Genomic DNA, 20,418 nt, shown 5'->3' on the forward strand with positions numbered 1-20,418 from the left:
TTTTCTTTCTTTCTCTTTTTTTTTTTACTTTATATATATATAATATATAATAACAATAATAATAATGACTTTATTAAATATCTACTTAATATCAAATATTTATTTTACACTTGGGCACATATATTATTACATTTGTATTTCATCCCCACCATGCACTTGTCATTTTACATTTATTTATCATATAAATATATTATAATATAATTATTTATTTAATAAATATCTTTCACTAAATAATAAATATCCATTTAATATCAAATACATATATTACAAATGTATGTATTTTTTATTAATATATTTGTACCAAATCATTACCATACACTTGTCTTTATTTAATCTATTCATCATATAATATCAATTTAATAATAATATATACATTAATTATTTACTTAAATAATAAGTAAATACATACATGTATTACAAATGTATGTATAATACTTATTACACATGTATTTTATTTTTGCCATACACTAGGCACTCCTTTGGCTTATTTACTTATTTAGTCCTTTCAATTTCTTTATCCTATAATTAAACTTTCACACTTCATTCAATTTAATCCTTTTATTTAATTATCCTTTATTTAAGCTAATTTGCTTCATTAAACTTTAATTAATCACTCTCTTAACTTCGTAAATATTTTTAATAAATATTTACAAATCTATTTTTTAGAAACGGAGACCCGGAAATGCACTTTTTCGATAACTGTAAAAATTTGGGTCATTATATTATTACTATTTGAATTAGATGATAAATACTTGTTCTTATTCTTAATTGTGAGTTTTAAATTCTTGTTTTAATATTCCAGGGTATTAATTCAGGTTTTGATGTGCTTATTCAGTGGAGCAAAAGTCCTTGTTTAAGAGTAGATCCCCATAATTAAGTTGAGTTGCATGCAATCCTAGAGATAGGACAACATAAATCTGCCGGATTAGAGTCAAATCTAATAAGGGAATCCAAAGATCGAGTTAATGCGACAATAGGGGTTTTAATTAGAAAGAGATTTCAACTAATCAACCTAGAGTCAGTTGTTTTTAGTCTCGAGAGGGATATTAACATAAATTAGAGATTTCTACGGATTAAGTCAAGTGAATAAATCGTCTAATTCAGAGGTAATAAGTGAAGTCTAGGTGAACTCTTCCTTAGGTATTGTCTTCTTCATCGGTTTTCCAAAAGTATTTTCCAACTTTAATCTCTGTCACAATCTTAGTTAATTAGATAATTAGTTTTTGATAAAAATATTCTCTAAATTGTTAGGTTAGATAATAACAAGATAGTAATTACTAGTACTTTTAGTCCTTGTGGATACGATATTTCTGGTCTCACCATAACTATACTACCGTTTGATAGGTGCGCTTGCCTTAGTCAAATTTTTAGTTAGTTTCACGACCATCATCGTCCTAAAATTAAAGGTACGTCACTATCGTCATCCATGTATAAAACTACAAAATCAACTGGGAATATGAATTTATCAATTTTAACAAGAACATCTTCAATAATACCCCTAGGAAATCTAACGGTTCTATCTACTAATCGAATACTCATCCTAGTTTGTTTGGTTTTCCAAGACCTAGTTGCTTAAACATTTTATAGGGCATGACATTAATACTTCCCCCTAAATCAGCCAAATCATTATTAACATTTAAATTACCAATTAAACAAGGAATAGTAAAACTCTCTAGATCTTTCAATTTGTCAGGTAGTTTATTTTGCAAAATAGTTGAGCACACTGCATTTAACTCCATGTGCGATGAATCATCTAACTTCCGTTTGTTTGTCAAAAGCTCATTTAGGAATTTAACTAAATTGGTCATCTGCGAAAGAGTTTCAATAAACGGTAAGTTAATATGTAACTTTTTCAAAAGTTTTATAAATTTACCAAATTATTTGTTTGTGTGGTCTTTCTTTGTCACGTTAGGATATGGCATACGAGGTTTATATTCTTTACCGACCGATTTTTGCTTCTTCTAGCTTACCTCAACCTTACCTTTAGTCACCATACTTTCTTGCCTCGGTTCTGGTTCAGATTCAACTAACCCTTCTTCGTCTCGCATATTGATTGCATGAAGTTACTCATTTGGGTTAGTTTCAGTATTAGTTGACAAGCTACGTTGTGGCCTTTCTGAAATTAGCTTGGAAAGTTGACCGATTTGGTTTTTAAGTCCTTGAATCGATGCTTGTTGATTTTTAAGTTCTATTTCGGTGTTTTAAAAGTAGATTTTTGACACCGAAATAAACTTCGTCAACATCTCCTCAAGGTTTGGCTTATTCTCTTGCTGGTAAGGTTGTTGTTGAAAGCCTAGAAGGGGTTGTGGTCTCTGATTTCCTTGACCACCCCAAGAGAAATTAAGATAGTTCCTCCTGCCTGCATTATAAGTGTTACTGTAAGGATTATTCTGAGACTTAGAATTATTACCCATATAGTTGACTTGTTCGTTTTTTGTGCTAATACCGTAGGGTAAATATTCTGGATTGTTCATTCCTCCTCTATTTGTATCACATTGCATCACTGGATGTACCTACGTAGAACCATATAAACCATCAATTTTTTTATTTAAAAGTTCTACCTGATTTGATAACATGGTGACCACATCTACGTTAAAAACGTTGGCTGCTTTTGTTGGCTTCGTCCTCATGACTTGCCACTGATAATTATTCAGTGACATTTCTTCTATAAACTCGTAAGCCTCCTCAGGTGTTTTATTATTCAGAGTAACACTGGCGGTTGCATTGATCAATTGCCTAGTTGAAGGATTCAAACCTTGATTCAAACCGTTGTAAAAGGTTTGAACTTGTAGCCATAGAGGTAACCCATGGTGAAGGCACTTTCTCAAGAAATCCTTATACCTCTCCCATGCATCATAAAGGGTCTCTAAATCCATTTGCATGAAGGAAGAGACATCATTCCTCAACTTAGCTGTCTTAGCTGATGGAAAATACTTCAGTAAGAATTTTTCAATCATTTGATCCTATGTAGTGATAGGACCTCGTGGTAAGGAGTTCAACCACTGTTTAGCTTTATTCCTCAACGAGAAGGGAAACAACCGTAGGCAAATGGCACCGTCAAGAACGCCATTTATTTTGAAAGTATCGCAAAATATCAGAAAGTTAGCCAAATGAGTATTTGGATCTTCATCTTATAAACCATCGAACTAAACAAACTATTGAATCATCTGAATAGTGTTCGGCTTCAATTCAAAATTATTCACAGCAATGGTGGGACTCACAATACTCGACTCAGCCCCAGTTAGAGTGGGCTTGACATAATCGTACATAGTACGAGGAGCAGGATTCAGATTTACATGATTTTCAGCAACCACAGGAGGTAGCTAATTATTCTGATTATCGACCATCTCCTTAGTAATAACAATAACATCCTCTTGCTCTTCCATTATACTTTGTCGACTCTGCATTGCTTCTCTGCGGTTACTACGAGCTGTACTTTCTTCGCTGTCAAATACTAATGGTCCCGATGAGTTTCTTCTAGTCATAAACTAAAGGAACCTGGCAGAAGCAAACAAAAGAAAAAATTGGAAACAAAAATTAAACTAAAAACAACAATAAAATGAAATAAAAATAAATGGCTAAATTAATAAAAAATGAGTGTTCCTAATATTTTAGTCCCCAGCAACGGTGCCAAAAACTTGATGATCACTAAACTAATTAAAATTACGACAAAGGCAAGCGCACCTATCGAATAATAGTATAGTTATGGTGAGTCGGGAATATCATATCCACGGGGACTAAAAGTATTAGTAATGACTGCTTTTCTATTATTTAGCCGACAAATTAATGGGATTGATTTTAATCTAAAATTAACTAACTAATTACTAAAAATGCAATAGAGAATGAATTAAGAAAATATTTGAAGAAAACCAATGAGATAGATAATACCTAAGAAAGAATCCATTTAGACTTCACTTATTATTTTGAATCTGAATTGAACGATTTATTCATTTGCGCCTTGATTCGTAGAAATCCCTAATTTATGTTAATATCTCTTTCGAGAGTAAAAACAACTGACTCTAGGTTGATTAATTGAAATCTCTTTCTAATTAAAACTCTATTGACACATTAACTCGATCTATGGATTCCCTTATTAGATTTGACTCTAATCTGGTAGATTTATGTCATCCTATTTTTAGGATTACATGCAACTCCACTCAATTATAATAGATCTACTCTTAAACAAACACTTTTGCTCCACTGAAATAAGCACATTAAGTATGAATTAATATCCTAAAAATATTAAAACAAGAAATAAACATACATAATTGAGAACAAGAATCAAGTATTTATCATGTAATTTAGAAATCAAATAATAAGATTCATATAGGTTTCATCTTCCCTAGGTATCTAGGGAATTTAGTTCATAATTTGGAATAACATCATCTCAAAGTTAGGAAAACAACAAGACATAAAGAAACCCAAGAAAACTTTTAAAGAAATTAAATGGAGATCTTCAATCTTGAAGGAAATCCACTTTTGAAATGGATCTGATGATGTTCTTCGAGTCTTTTCTTCATTCTTCTTTGTGTGTTCTTTTATATCCTCTTCTACTATGTATTTATAAACTTTAGAATGCTCAGAAAGCCTAAACATTGGGTTTTTTCGCGTGTTTGGGAAATAGGGAGCGATATTAACACGGGCTAGCACATGAGCTTGTGGCCAGGTCGTGTGGTTCCTGAAGATAGCTCTTTTTGTCTGATTTTGGCCCGTTTTTCGCTCCTTCACTTCCCTATGGTCACCTAAGTATAGAAACATAAATTTAAAGGATTAGGAGTATCAGATTCACTAATTTTGTAACACCCCTCACCCATATCCAATTCCGGGACAGGGTTCAAGGCTTTACCAGACTTAAACATTCACAAACATACAAAACCGAGTTACCAAATTTCGCCCAAAATTAAAAATTTTCAAATGCATGCATATCGTCCTTTATACAGGCCTTCGAAGCCTATAACATATATCGGTGTGGTTTGGGACTAAACCGAGAACTTTGAAAATCTTTGGGCAACTTAGCCAATTTTCTTACTTTGGAAAGTCACATGCCCGTGTGGGTTGGGCCGTGTGGTCACACACGCCCATGTGGCTTGGGACACGCCTGTGTCCTCAGCTCGTGTAACTCTCTGTTTACGATGTTAGCGACCGTTTAAGGGCACACGACCAAGGCACATGCCCGTGGCCAGAGGCCATGTCCTCCAAACGGCTGAGACACACAGCCGTGTCTCTACTCGTGTGGTCAAGACTTAGGCTAATTTCCAAGCCTTTTTGTCATCTTTACATACACACTCATACATGATTTCAATGGTATTCATCATGTACATATGCCATATACTTCTCATACATAGTGAACATGTGCAATCACATAATCACATCACAAGACATTAACACATATCATGAATAAATAGGCTTACAAGCCAAAATCATTATAAGTCACATCTCATGGCTATAAACAACAAATCAATATAAGCCAATACCTTTGGCTAATCACAACAATAGTCATCATAGAAAACTAAATCCCTATACATGCCACTCGCATAAAACATTTTATGTACACATGCCAGTACTCCAAGGATAATGGCTTGATAGTGTGATGCTACCTTCGACGATCTTTAACCCCGAGCTGACCTGACAAAACTAAAAGAAATAGAAAGGAGGGAGTAAGCTTTACGCTTAGTAAGCTCGCATGAAAATAATAAGCAATGCGATAACATGCTATTTTCATATTCTTTCTATTATTCAAATTCCAGCTAAGCTGTTTTCTCAAGTCACAGTCATTAAACTATTTATATCTAGAGCTACAGAACTCCAAATTAAGATCCGTTAATTTTCCCAGAAACTAGACACATATCTATTCTTATCATAAAATTTTCAGAATTTTTGGTCTAGCCAATAAGTACAGTTTATTATTCAAAGTCTCCCATGTTTCGCTATTTGACAGCTTCAACCTTTCTTCACTAAAATTTATTTATCTCCTAGTAAGAGACCCGGATAATGTTCCCGTCTCTTTCTCCTGAAATTATACTCATTAAGGATTTCATTAATATAAAATTTAACTCAATTATTTTTTTTACAATTTCTAGTAATTTTCCAAAGTTGAGACAAGGGAGTCTGGAATAACCCCAACTCTATCTCACAAGAATTCAAATATCTCAGGATACAGAATTCTTTTGCTTTCACCGTTTCCTTTATGTGAAACTATACTCATTAAAATTTAATTTCATATTTTATTAAGCTTCTATCTCAATTTCCACTATTTTTAGTGGATTTTCAAAGTTGGACCAATGCTGCTGTCCAAATCTGTTTTGGTACAATATAATGATCACTATCATAAGATCATTTCCAACTATCATGAACTTACCATTTCATGGATCCCTTACTCATTTTTCACAATGGAGCTCAATATAAAAGTTATTATTTCTCATGGGCACACTTAGACATACATTCCAAGTATAGGATAATTCCCTATCATATGCACCCAATCATCAAATTAGTCTCATGACAATGCACCATGTAAATTTGTCTTAAAAGAACTCATCATTTATCATTGCATTGATATACATCATATTAATCCCGTTGAGATTTAAGGAAATTTCGATGGATTATCCATTTATCGTCAATTCATAAGAATGATCATTTCATGTATGCACTTCTGTGAACCTCACATCCTACGGCGGGAATACCAATCTAGGCTAAATCCCCCGTAATATAAACTCATAAGGTGATGTCGAGATTACCAGTCCAGGCTAAATCCCTTATAGCGACAATCACCCTTAGTGAGTTCGGATATGAATTACCCGTCCAGGCTAAATTCAAACCCTAATCAGATTACCCGTCCGGGCTGAATCCTCAATGCACATATATTCTTTTGGAGGCTCAATCATTTAAGGAACACCCGTCCGGGGTAGATCCTTTCTATATTTGAGATCTACAGATTACTCATCCAAGCTAAATCCTTTCTACAACACATGCAGGATCTCAAGTCACATGTAAATCATGGTTTATCCATCGAATTCCCTTTTTAACCTCAACCGAGACACTTTTCAACAAATCATTATCAAGGATGCATTTCATGTAATTTCATGCCATCAATAAATGCACTTATCACGCACTCATAAATCATACAATTAGGCATGTTAAGAGTTTACTTTAAGTTATCCGAACTTACTTGTCGAAACCTCGTCAAGTACAACCGTGTAGCAATTCATATAACCCAGGTAATAGTAATTTAACACTTAATTCATGTAACAATAATTTGTCATTCAATTTCACATGACACAACAAGCATTACATTTTTCCATATCATACACAACATCCATCAGCTTCTCTTAAACATATTAAATCATACAATTTATGTCATATCAATAGAGAATTACAATTCATGCATGGTATTGCATTATTATTAACACACGAACTTACCTCGATCCAGAAACGGCAATTTACCATTTTAGTCCATAACCTTGTATTTTTTCGATTTAAGCCCGAATCTCGATTTCCTTGATCTACAATATCGCATTTAGTCTACTAATTAGTCACATTTTTCATACGGGTCTAAAAATCATATTTTATAAATTTTCATTTTAACCCCTAAACTTTTGCATATTTGCACTTTTTCCCCAAGGCTTGGAAATTAAACTTCATCCCATTTTCTTATGTTTTATGACACACTGATCATTTTTCCCTTCTATGGCAACATCAAATTCTCACTCTAACATTTACTTATGAACATTAGGTATTTTTACCGATTATGTCATATTACTTGTTTTCACGTAAAATCGTTTAGCAAAAGTTGTTTATCTAACACCCAACATTCATTTTCTACCATTAGACATCAAAATGCATGCATATTACTCATGGGTAAATTTTTAAATATAAATCCTAGCTCAAAATAATGGTATAAATGAGTAGATCATGTTACCGAGATTTCAAAAATGTAAAGAACTTTAAAAAGGGGACTCGGGATCACTTAAAAATGAGCTTGGAAAGCTTGAAAACCCTACCCATGGTGTTTTTCATGAGACATTCGGCCATGAGGAAGAAGATGAGCAAATTAGGCTTATTTTTGGCTTTTTAATTCATTTAATTACCAATTTACTGAAATGCCCTTAATGAAAAACTTTTAAAAACCTATCATACCATGTCCATTTTTTTCCACAAACTTAAAAATGGTATAATTACCATTTAAGGACCTTTAATTTAAAAACTCATAACAATTGGACACTTCTAACATGTAGAACTCAACTTTTTCACTTTTTACAATTTAGTGCTTTTGACCAAATTGAGTGCCCAAACGTCAAAATTTTCGAACTAAATTTTCACGAAATCATTCCGTGAAATCGTAGACCATAAAAATATAATAAAAATGAAAATTTTCTCATCGAATTTGTGGTCCCAAAACCACTGTTCCGACTAAGCCCAAAATCAGGATGTTACAAATTTACATAATAAATCATCCAAAAACATGTCAAGAGTGGCATTAAAAACATATTACTTTATAGCTTATCAAAATACCTATGGGAAAACTAAGGAAGGATCTTGGAAATTGAAGGAAGATGTATAGAAGATCCCTTGAAAGTTCAAAGGTCCCAAAAGGGCAAGGTTTTTCATTTGGTTGGTACTCAAACAAAGATTGCTCACTAATGTAGAAAGAGTTTGTCGAGGTTTGGGGCATAGTTTGGCTTGTGAAGTATGTGCACATATCTCTGAAGATTTGCTACATGTCTTAAGAGATTGTCCGACAGCAAGAGATATTTGGAATCTCTTGATTCTCACTGATCAGCTTAACATGTTTTACTCTAGTAAAATACATGAGTGGATAATAGCCAATTTGTATAATCAGTATGATTTTTGCTTTGGGGAGGTTGATTGGGGATGTCTTTTCGGGATTATCATTTGTCGTATTTGGAAGAATCATAACCTCTTTATCTTTCAGGATGCGTCATGGAGTATTTTTGATATTATCAGAGCCTCGTATAGTTGGATCAAACATGTTTTGAAGACTGATCAGAGTCATTTTGAATACAAGGAGGAAGATGACCTTGTACTTTCATTTGCCAGGAGGTTGGGTTTTTTAAATTCAAATGGTTCTGTTAGGCTTGAGGATGATTCTGCAGCAGCAGGAGGGATTGTGAGAAATCGAAATGGGGAGTGGATCATTGGTTATAACATCTTTTTGGGAAGCTGTTCAATGTTTGAGGCTGAATTGTGGGGTATATTGGATGGTTTAAATACCCTAATTGATCGTGGTTTGGATAATGTGATGGTTCAGACAGATAGTCTTGAAGTGATGATGGCCATTTGAGAGAGTTCTACAGGAGGGTCTAATACGACTCTGATTAGGAGTATTCTTCAAATACTATCTCAGATTTCTCACTGGAATATTTATTGTATACCCAGAGAAGAGAACCTAGAAGTTGATAGACTTGCCAAGATGGCTCACTCGGGAAGTTAAGGTTTGTGAATGTTTGGAAGACCCTTGTTTGGGGAGTTAGGCCATTGGCGTAATTTATTTATTATATTTTTCTATTTTTCATCAAAAAAATTAAAAGATATTAAAGATGTCCTTTTTTTCCAAAAATTAATATTTAAAATAATGAAAATAATCCTAAGGTACATTAATAAGGTATTATTAACTCTATCCTTAATTTAAGTTTCAGTGTACATTTTTTTTATTACTTAAAATGTGATATTTTCATTAATTAACATTGTAAAAAATAATAAGGTTTTTTAAAGCTTCAGGAATATTTGTAACCCAGTAAACAGGTAACGACCCTGCTGGAGAGCTCTTGGCAATCCAATCAGCAACAACGTTAGACGAGGAACACAAAGAAAAACAATTGCTGAGTTTTGCACCGCCTGATGAATGCCAATTTTCAAAGCTTTTGATTTTCATTGGTTGCAAAATTAATTTCTAAGAGACATGATCAGGTGGCGACGAATGACAAATCTATCCCGGTTCCATTTCTTGCTCAATTTAGTTTCCAATAGAACCCATCAGCGTCCATTCTTGGAAAGAAAGCTTGTGTTTACGTTGATTAGTACGTAGTTCGGCAGAATTTATGTTTTTCATCGCTGCCTTGGAAAAAATCTGTCATATGATCAAAGCTTTGCCATATTTTTGTCCTTGTGAAATGTGAGTATTGTTTATTTGTTTGTTATTTAGCCAGTAATTTATTCCAAAATGTTAGCATGTCTCCAGCAAAATTGGCTTTTAGCATCAATTGTCATGTACCATGTTTTTGCAAGTTTGAACAGAAGGCATGCCTGTATGGATTTTCTTTAGCATCAATTGTCTCCGCCCGGATGAAACGTGGTTCTTTGGTGTTTTTTTATATGAAATTATGAAATTTTGGAGGAATGTATCCGGAATCCAAAGGTGAAAAAGAACAATTATTATAAATGAATTAAAACATGAGAAGCTCATAAGTCATAATATGATAAATTTTTAAGAAGGAAGCAAGAGAGATTGCAATCAATAATAATTAGTGGTATCGAGTTTACCGTTACTGCTTATTATATATTTGTTTACCATTTATACAAATAAAAACAAACTGATCATATACGATCCCTAGAGTTGGGACTACAACCCTTCCTATGGCCAAGCTCTAAGACAAGCTTGGATGTTTTTTGAAGCACATCCGACAACCATGTAGCACCTACTGCAACATAATCAGTATTCTTGATCCTCTTTGCCACGTCTTTTGCTGCTTCCTCAGCTGCATAAATCGCCTGATCAGCAGCACACACTGCTAACCTGGTTTTTTCCATTACCACTCTACTGTTTTCTGTTAATTTGAGCTTGTGATTCAGTTCATCTCTTGCCTGGTTCAATTTCTCAACCCCTTCTACAGCTATCGCCTCAACTGCAGCTCGCAATCCCGGCCTGTTTCCTCCTGTCTTGTTGTTCTGCACATCGTGCTTGCTTTTCTAAATGTAGAAGTGTCCAGTGCAACTAAATACAGTTAAATGCTCATTCACATACATGTTTGAAATAAGGAAAAAGGAAATTACCTCAGTAACAATAGGAATAGTTCTATATGAGACTGGAGGATCTGCAGCAACCTTCTTTGGCAGAATTCGAATTGGTTGGCCTGCAAAATTAGCATTCTGCAAACTAGGTTCTTACATTACACATAAAATACAAACAAAGGAAAATATTAAAAAATTTCAAACATCTTACATTAAGGAGAAGAGCTGTTTGATAAGCATATGGCTGCCTAAAGGTTACCAGAGCTGACAGTGATCGGTCTCTATTCGCACTGCTTTCAAACAACCAAATAAAAAAGAAGAAGATAGGAAGCAATTAATTAAGCTATAGAAGTTTGAATAAATTACCCCAAAAGCTTGATTTTCTCGACATGGCCACAGTTAGAGAAATATGCATTGAGGTCTCCAAGGGTGACTGTAGGAGACAGGTTGAGAACCACTACAGTCAAATCAGGATTAGCCATTTTGGTTTCAGTTTCTGGCTACGCTTGTTGTGATCATGTTTACAATCTCTTTCTTTCTGTCCTAAAAGGTTAGAATCCAGTTCCAGTTCCAGGGAGCCGATAAAAATGAATAATTTATTTCCTAGTGGGAGAATAAAGGTTGGTTGATAAACACGAATTTATTCTCCTCTCATAAAGCTTAAAAGCTAGGTTTTCACTAAATATGTATTTCTCAACTGTAAGATAAATATTAATAAGATTGTATCATCTATGTTTTCTAGACATGAAGGTGAGTGTCCTATATATATATATATATATATTCAACACCAATGCATTTTTTTAAAAATATTATATTAAAGATTCATATTTATACAATTTGAATAATTCATTATATAAATGACAAGTCAAATATAAGGTGATTATAATTAGACTGGAGTCGATAAATCTATTTTATCACATTCATACTTGACTTATTTCACTATATGATTATTGATATTTTTGATGTGTGATTAAAAAAAAAAAATCAAAATCGTGAGATTAAATAGAAGTGGTATATATTATGTCAAATGAAGATAAAATCTTGATTTTTCCAAATTTCTAGAAAAAAGTGGGATTTGTGCTCTACGTACATTGCAATAGAATAATATACCCTACTCTTATGAAAATGGTTAGGAGTATGTTGAGGTATTCAATTGTACGTATTTCTTTATGGGGTGAAGCTTTAAAAGACTATAACATATATCTTGAGCACAGTTTTTAGTAAGCTTATTGAGGTATTAAAATATTATTTTAAATTATTTAATTTATAAATAAAATAATTTCAAGTATTAAAATTTTAAATATTGAATAAAATAAATTTTAAAACAATAAATATTTTAAATTTACTTGATAAAATTTAGAATTGTTATGAACTTTCATGCTACTAAAATATCTAAAGGTTATTGTATCCACTACAAAAAAAGAGTAATGCGCTTCAACGTACTCGTACCCACATCCTCCTTCACTAGCAATAATGCAATGCCAATTGAGTTAAAACTCAATTGACAAAAACTTCACAAATTTAATTCTATTTGAATTGCATCTTTCCATTTTGGCCAACCTTTTCGATGTCTATATTTCTCGATAGTTTATTCAATATCCTTATTTTCTTTCATTATCTCAATAATATCATTGCATACAAACTGTTGTAGATAACTTTTCTATTTTCCATGATTCCTTATTTTATCGTATTGATATAACTTATCGAGATCTTTTTATTTTCATCTTTAGGTACCTAAATCTCTTATAGAGTGTTAATAGTTAGTTATGTCTTGGGTCTCTTCAGGAGCACTCGCCTCCACTATATGATATCCATATTTATATTTCTTTTACAATAATTTTCATCTTTGGAGCCAATCAATATACCATGATTTAGGCATCCATTACCTTCATTTATTCTAACATATTTTCCTACTAGAACTTTGATTTAAAACAAAACATTAACTGTTATATAACACTTAATTATTCTCATTAAGTTAATAAATGCATTTACTAGCTAACTTGTAATAAAATGAATTCTTTTTGAACTCTTAGTTCAAATTACTTTTATGGGGAAAAACAATCAAATCAAAATAATAATCACAAAATCATGTCATTATTGAATCTCCAATTGGTTCAAGACATTTATTAATAAAAGAATATTCGTAATTAATATATATTCTCAACTTTCTTTAAATACCCATTTTATGTATTGTTGTAGAGCAACTTGAAAACATATTGCACATTTAAAATTTCTAAAATGAATTGTATTTGGATCTTGACCAAAAATAATTATAACAAAGAGTGTTTATCATAACTTATGCCATGATACGTACAAGTATTAATTTATATAAAATATCATATCTTTATACATGTATACAAAAATTTTTATTTTCAATAGATATAGTTTAACTACTAATTAGAGGCATTTAATTCATAAATCTGCTAAGCTATTTTATACACAATCATTAAACATTTGGGATATTTACTCGTGCTGGTAATCTAACATATAATTTTCAATAAAAGCCAAAAAATTACCACACAAACATTAGTAAAATTGTGAAAATTACATAATTTAAAAATACAAAGAGACCGAAATACAATCTACTAGAAATTTCTTATTTTACCCAGGAATTATTTTTTGATGCTACTGTTATAATTACTTTTGGGTGTTCTTTTTTATTTGATTTTGGTAATAAGTGTTAACAACATAAAATGTGGTACATATAAAATACACATATTAATTACGCCGCATTTCAGTCGAAGTTGAATGCACAAAAATAAACTGGAAGTGCGATGACATCCAAACGAAAAAGGAAAGTAGGATGGATGAATTTATTATTGGTGAATTATAAGAGAATAGTCTCTAATAACAGCGTAATTAGTATGATTTAAATTTAAATTATATTTAAAATAGTAAATATTTTGATCATCAAGTTAACATGCGAGATTTATAACATATTAAAAAATAAATATTAATAACTCATCTATTGTATTTTTAAATATTAATTAGCACCCACAATTAATCATAATATAAATGATGGTAAGAGTTAAAAAAATTAATGCCATAATTAATTTTTTAAGAACCCCACTTTTAAAAACTTTTGTATTATGATTTATTAATTATATATTTTTAATCAGTGTTTATGTCGTTGTTTTAATCCACTTTTTAGTGCCCCAGAATGAATTTTTATTTTTAATATTGTCACATTAAGATTATTTATAATTTTAAATTTAATAATTAAGCCATTAATAATTTTATTTTCACCCTTCAAATTTTAGTGTCAATGCTTAAGGTGTTTTTAAAAAAAATTTCACATTAATGTTATTTACAATTTTAAATTTTATAGTTAAGATTATTTACAATTTTAATATTTTCAAATTCTTAATGCTTTACACACTTTTAATTTTAAAAATTAGGTAGGATCCACCATTAATTATTCTACAAAGTCAAATTAGAAAATGCTTTCATTATTTTTAAATTTATTTATTTTAATAAGCATTTTTAATTATTTTTATATACATACTTTATATAAAATAAATTTTAAAATATTTTTATTTTACATCATCACTTTTAATAGACAATTTCCAAAAACATAATTCTAAATTGTATATTGTTTTAATAATTAAAAGTAGTTTTTAAACACATTTTAAAAATCAAAATAAAAATTAAATAATTTTCAAATACTTAATATGATCAATTATTATTTTAAATTAAAACAACTAATTAAAAACATATTTAATATCAAATACAATTACCCCTAGTATTGCAGATAATAAAAAACTAGTTATTATATAATTCTTAGTATTTGATTATTGATGAGATCTTATTTCGGCATTTATGATTGATTTCATTGATTATGTTAATAGTGAAGTATGATTTAGGAGCATTTGTATCTCTTATTATATGTGTTCTCATATAATGGTTTTTGTTCAAAAAATGTCGAAGAGGGACATTGTTGTGGCAACTTTTGAGTAGTGCCTATTGGCGTCTGGTACTGTTTAACTCAGAAACTTGCCATGTTTAAATTGACAAATTTTGACAATAAAAATTCTTGGGTTTTGATTCTTACTAATATTTTGGTGCACTGCAAGTCCATCTATGATATCTAAACTGTTTATAACAACATATATTGGAGATTAGGTTTGAATTGGATAAAGGCAATCAACTTCCTAAATTTGGTGAGATTGGATCAAATTGGGTAAAACTTGGAAGCATATGTTAAACAGTCAAGACTTATCTTGAGCCCATTGGAGATATTCTTTATACTTATCTTACTAGTTTTAAGGGAAAATTGATTGTAATTGATTTAGTATGTTAGCAAGTCTCAATTCCTTATAAATTGGGGACACTTGTATAGATGATATATTGAACTAAGAGAACTTATTCTTGTTCATTAGGAATGTTTTCTTGCGAGTGCATTGAGCGCAAAATCAAGTGTGTTGGTTTATGTCTTAAATCTTCATTTTAAGGGGGAAGAATTAGAAGAGAATTGTCTAGATTTTAAGTACAAAAGTGAGAAATCTAATTTGGTGAGTGTTAGAGATTATAATCACTTCTTCTATGAGTGGCTAAAATAGTGAATATTATCTTTTTGGGAAAAGTCCTGCAGATGTAAAAAATTCAAATTGTGTTTTTATCTTATTCATTCTCAATGCCTAAAGCAGTTGGCACTGATCATTGCATTCCTGCTAACACTGTTAAAATTTAGTTGCAAATATCAATTTAGCTCTTTTGCCTATCACATGAGAAATGATTAAAATGTGATTGCATATGGTTAATTTCTTGCTGCTTATATTTGTTTTAATATAGACCATTTTGCTTTCATATTCGGAAACTTGTATTTATCAAAATAATGACGATAGGTATGATAAAAGAGTGAAGTTTGTGTCACAATTCGCAACTAACTTGAGACAATATGTGTTGTAGGAGTATCTATTAATTTGCTATTAACTTTAGTCCAAATCCAAGAAAATGTAGTTAGCATATTTTTGGTTTTGAAGGTTTAATGGATGTATTAATTTATACACGCAAAATTTTTTGAAAATCTAGTATGTCATACACTAAATAATAAATTTTTAGAGTTTTCTTTTAGGAGGAGTATTTATGTTAATTTTAAACATTTTAAAATATTTATTGAAGTAAATCTAATTATTAATCTTTCTACCATTAAAAAGTAGATGTTGCTCGATAATTTTAATAAAGATTTAAAGGATGAATTTGGACATGCACTCATCTTGTTTAATGTTTTGTTCATATATTGGGATTTGGGAAGTAATGCATGTATTGGACTTTATGCATGAGATTCAACGTATTTCAAATTAATGCATGGGATTCCTTTCATGAAAGGATATATGAGAATTCACATCCTTGACGTGAGTCCACTGATGTTTTACTTGGTAAATGTCTATCGTCCCAATTCGTAAGTAACTAGTTTGATAGATGCTTGGGTAAAATAAATTATTAATGGAAGAAATGATATATTCTTGATTTATTCGTTTTTAAGTAGGGTCTTTTACAGTAACGGAGTTAACAGGGCTGGTATGGCCTAATCTCATAAAATGTAAAAATTTTTATTTAATTCGTTTATAATTTATAAAATTATATTTTAACCCCTCAAAAATAATAAAAATTTAATTTAATTCTTTAAAAACTATAAAGATATATATTATTAAAATTTTAAAATTATATTTTTACTATAGTAAAAATATATAATTTAATTTCGCCCAACAAATTTTCTAGTTCCGCCACTAGTCTTTTCCAATATCATCCAATGACAGCTAGTTAAAACGATATTAGCAGCAAATACATAAATGTTACATCATCTTTGATTAGCATGGCTATATGTTTCCGATTATGTTAAACCAAAAATTGAAATGAGATCGCTCCTTGATGAAAAAGTGGTGCAATTACTACATCATCACTAATAACTTAAAGGCTGGAACTAGTTCAGCAGTTTACCAGTTAGCACGTAAATTTTTCAGCCCTTCCTGCGCGTTGGAGTAGCCCAAGTTCATTATGTTTCCGTCATAGTTTCTTTCGTTATCCACATTCTGATGCCCTGTTGGTTCCACACCTAAGAAATCAACTGTAAGTTTTTGTCCACCTTCCATGTACACTTGTCCCAACAGGTTTGCAGCTTTCCCATTCTCTGCCTGTAGAAAATGAGAGTCGAACAACGCAGTTGGAGCAAGAGGATTGTGAGATGTTTCTTCTCCCACATACAAACCATTGGTACCGGCGCCATTCGAACCGTCATGGACTGAGTCAGATGAGTTCATGTTACTGGTTGAATATCCAGTAAAACCTCTGAGTAGGATTGGGGCGATTGTATTATCACTAATCTTAGCACCCATTTGTGCAGCTTTCTGTAACAAGGCTGTTGCAGATGTATAAGCAGACCCCATCGCAAGTGTAGAAGCCAGGGATGTTGTTGGATTGAAAATTTGATCCAAATTGCTGGAGGTATTCATGATCCCGGTAGACTTCAAAGACAATAGCCTCTGTGAGCTGTCCATGCTCTCATTTCCAATCGACAGATTCATCTTTGTGTTGTCAGAAATGGACATTGTCTCGTCTGCTTGCTTCTGCAAAATTGATCCTCCAATGGCACCATGGTTACGGTTCACTTTGTAATTTTCCTCTGTTAATGCATCGCAGAAGGCTCTATGTGTGACGAAGCTGTCCTTCCTGTTCAAAACAAATGGATTGAAAAATCATGATTTCAGTATCATCCGTCACACCTTGGATCACTTACAGAAGAACATATATATATGCTACATACCTCGAAAAAATTGTGCTACAGTCGCAACGATATTCTCGGGTGCCACAGATCTTGGCGTGTGCCTTCCAATCCGATTGGACAGCATATCTTTTAGAGCACTTATCACATTTCCATTTCTTTTCTCCATGCTTCCTGCAGAAATGCTTCTTAATGCCAGTCAAGTCGCCTAAAGCCCGGCTCGGATGATGATGAACACAATTCGGCTCAGGACATACATAAACCCTTTTCTTAACCTCTGTATTTATTCGTTGCTTCAGTTTCCAAGGCAAGTTATGCCCTCTTCTATGCAGCTGAAGGTTCTGATCTCGTTGAAATCCTTTATGACACACCTCACATATGTACCTGTTGGTTGCCATTAGCGTCCTTGGAGACAGTGCTACCACCTCCGCATCAGGATCTGAAAATTTGCCAAAAACTGAAAACTTAGTGATCTTAGAATACCTTCATGCAACTTACTTAAACAATTGTACAGAAAGCATGCTTGCCTGGATTCCCTGGAAGATTCCTTTTCTTCTTTGAACTTGTGGTGATAGGATGTTCAATAGGATTGGGACTCTCATTAGACGACTGTGAGATGACAGTGCTGTGATGTTCATCTTCTTCAAAATCTTGAACAAAGTTTGACATGTTTAACTGGCCTTTTGATAGTTGATACTGATACAATGTTAAGCAGCAGTTAATATATGATCCAATTAGGTGGGGGACTTGGCTAGCCGACAAAAGGAAGAAAAAATTCCATACCAACCACGATGGAAGACCATGGTCCATGTATTGTTAACTAATCCGGAATAAGAATTCTTTGATAGCAACATCATTCCATCAAACAACATTTGTTAAGATCATCCATGAATAAACTATACATTAAAAGTTGGGTCTGTTTGTCGTGTATGTGACAAGTAAGTGAACTTGTTGCAAATCCCCAATGAATTTCTTTTCAAGGGTCAAAAGGAGGAAGTCCATAAGTGGGGATGGAAGAACTTCAAAAGCTGTTTTCCGTTTATGTTATTGACATAAAGAATTAGTTGAGACAGGTAATTAATGAGACAAAAAGAAAGAGTTGCAGAGAAATTAAAAATGGAAAAAGTGTAGAGGATGCCAAAGGAGAGATCCAAATAAAGAGACAAGTTTTGCCTTCCGTTAAAATTTTGTAAGGGTGATATCATATGTAACATTAAATTTCTACCTGCTTCCATGATCCACTCATCACAAATTTGGCATATTTGTGTTTGTCATTCTTGATTGTTGCTTTGCTTTGCTTTGAATTGCTAGAATTAGTTTTCCTCACAACCCCAAAAGAGAAATATGTTGTTAATTGCATTGTATACCTTATACATTTTGATACCTAAATATATTAGAGGTTTTGAATCAGGTTTTAAAATTGATAAGATGAAAATTCTTAATTAGCAATTGATTTTATTAAATCAATCTTAAAACCCAAATTAAATTATATCTATCGGACTGTATTTAATAAATAATTAAAAGAAATTACAATTAATACTAAATTTATTCTACAACAAAATCATGAAAAATTTAAACCTAATAATACCAAAATTAACTTCCATCTTGAAAAAAGTAATTATATTTTGTCAAATCAACCCTATAATCCAAATTAAACACTAAAAATTAACTTTGTTATCTTTAGATATCAAAATATATAACTTTTGTCAAATATATGTATTAAATTAGACTAAACAATAACACAAATATTACATAAAAAAAAGTAAAACTCACATATTAAATTACGTTAACAATATAATGATGCAGAATAAGTAGGTTGAATTAATGTTTAAATGAAAATCATTGCAATTATTGGCAATAATCGAATAGTATAACATTAATGTTTTGACGTGGATCTGAAAACCAACAGGCTAATTAAGGTTTGCTAGTGGATAAGGTAGCTGAAATCTTCACCTCAACAGTGGTCTGTTGAATTTTATTATTTACTCTGTAAGAATTTTGTGTTTGGACATATCTTTGGATTGAGCTTTCAAGATTTCGGATTTAACGATGTTATTACTTTAAGAGGCCTCAACACCGGTGTAACTCAAACCCCTCTTAAAGCACTCATTAGCCGGAATGATGATGATGGCTATTATTATTAAGTTTCAAAATAGCAACAATCACTGATATTATATTTATCTTAAACTGAATTATTCTTGGAATTTTTGTAGAAAAGGAGTGTAAGGGAATTGTTAAGAGTTCTTTTTCACCATTCAAAGGCTTAGTTATATACAACTTACAAAAGAAAAGAGAAATAACAGAATTGAGAACTAACATAGGTGTAACAGACTAACTGCTATATCTGCTAACTAACTAATAGTTAAATTAGATCTATATTACTAACAGCCCCCCTCAAACTGGAGAGTATATGGAAAGCAATCCCATTTTGGACAACATGATCTGAAAAGGAACAGCAGCAAGAGCTTTGGTAAAAATATCAGCTAGTTGATCCTTGGAGGAGCAAGGGAGCAGTTTAATAACATCGGAGTGCACCTTCTCACGAACGAGATGACAGTCAATTTCTATGTGTTTAGTACGTTCATGAAATATGGGATTTGCAGCAAGCTGAAGAGTGGAGTTGTTATCACAGAACAAAGCAGTAGGACCAGAAATAGCTAGGTGCAAATCACGCAAAAGAGATCGAAGCCACCGAATTTCACAAGCAGTAGAGGCAAGTGCGCGATATTCTG

At 31.9% G+C, this 20,418-nt stretch overlaps 2 protein-coding genes and 1 non-coding gene across 4 annotated transcripts; 1 reads left to right on the forward strand and 2 right to left on the reverse strand.

Annotated features, from left to right (window-relative positions):
* The first annotated feature begins 2,802 nt into the window (after positions 1-2,802).
* LOC128290939 (small nucleolar RNA R71) lies at positions 2,803-2,909 on the forward strand. The gene has a single exon (XR_008280718.1). It is a non-coding gene; the product is annotated as a small nucleolar RNA R71 (small nucleolar RNA).
* Positions 2,910-10,438: 7,529 nt separating this feature from the next.
* Positions 10,439-11,559, reverse strand: LOC108463489 (uncharacterized). 2 transcript variants are annotated; one of them, XM_053026146.1, is made up of 4 exons: positions 11,332-11,559; positions 11,177-11,255; positions 11,008-11,103; positions 10,439-10,902 (listed from the first exon to the last, which is right to left on the reverse strand). In XM_053026146.1, exons 1-4 carry the CDS (start codon positions 11,445-11,447, stop codon positions 10,552-10,554), a joined length of 642 nt encoding a protein of 213 aa, XP_052882106.1. In that variant the 5' UTR covers positions 11,448-11,559; the 3' UTR covers positions 10,439-10,551. The 2 variants fall into 2 exon arrangements, with proteins under 2 accessions (XP_052882106.1, XP_017618910.1); XM_017763421.2 differs by having other exon boundaries at positions 10,439-10,923; positions 11,332-11,557.
* Positions 11,560-16,770: 5,211 nt separating this feature from the next.
* On the reverse strand, positions 16,771-18,372 carry LOC108462086 (protein indeterminate-domain 12-like). The gene is made up of 3 exons (XM_053025309.1): positions 18,214-18,372; positions 17,729-18,125; positions 16,771-17,634 (listed from the first exon to the last, which is right to left on the reverse strand). The coding sequence occupies exons 1-3, from the start codon at positions 18,353-18,355 to the stop codon at positions 16,902-16,904; spliced, it is 1,272 nt and encodes a 423-aa protein (XP_052881269.1). The 5' UTR covers positions 18,356-18,372; the 3' UTR covers positions 16,771-16,901.
* Between the last annotated feature and the right edge of the window lie 2,046 nt (positions 18,373-20,418).

This window comes from Gossypium arboreum, chromosome 3 (assembly GCF_025698485.1).
Source record: "Gossypium arboreum isolate Shixiya-1 chromosome 3, ASM2569848v2, whole genome shotgun sequence".
Taxonomy (NCBI): Eukaryota; Viridiplantae; Streptophyta; class Magnoliopsida; order Malvales; family Malvaceae; genus Gossypium; species Gossypium arboreum.

Coding starts and splice junctions, on each gene's coding strand:
- LOC108463489 (XM_017763421.2), bottom strand. CDS start 11,447: ATGGCTAATCCTGATTTGACTGTAGTGGTTCTCAACCTGTCTCCTACA. Junction 11,256..11,331: donor GAGAAAATCAAGCTTTTGGG/GTAATTTATTCA, acceptor GTTTGAAAGCAG/TGCGAATAGAGACCGATCAC. Junction 11,104..11,176: donor AAACAGCTCTTCTCCTTAAT/GTAAGATGTTTG, acceptor CCTAGTTTGCAG/AATGCTAATTTTGCAGGCCA.
- LOC108462086 (XM_053025309.1), bottom strand. CDS start 18,355: ATGTCAAACTTTGTTCAAGATTTTGAAGAAGATGAACATCACAGCACT. Junction 18,126..18,213: donor GAATCTTCCAGGGAATCCAG/GCAAGCATGCTT, acceptor GCAAATTTTCAG/ATCCTGATGCGGAGGTGGTA. Junction 17,635..17,728: donor TGTAGCACAATTTTTTCGAG/GTATGTAGCATA, acceptor TGTTTTGAACAG/GAAGGACAGCTTCGTCACAC.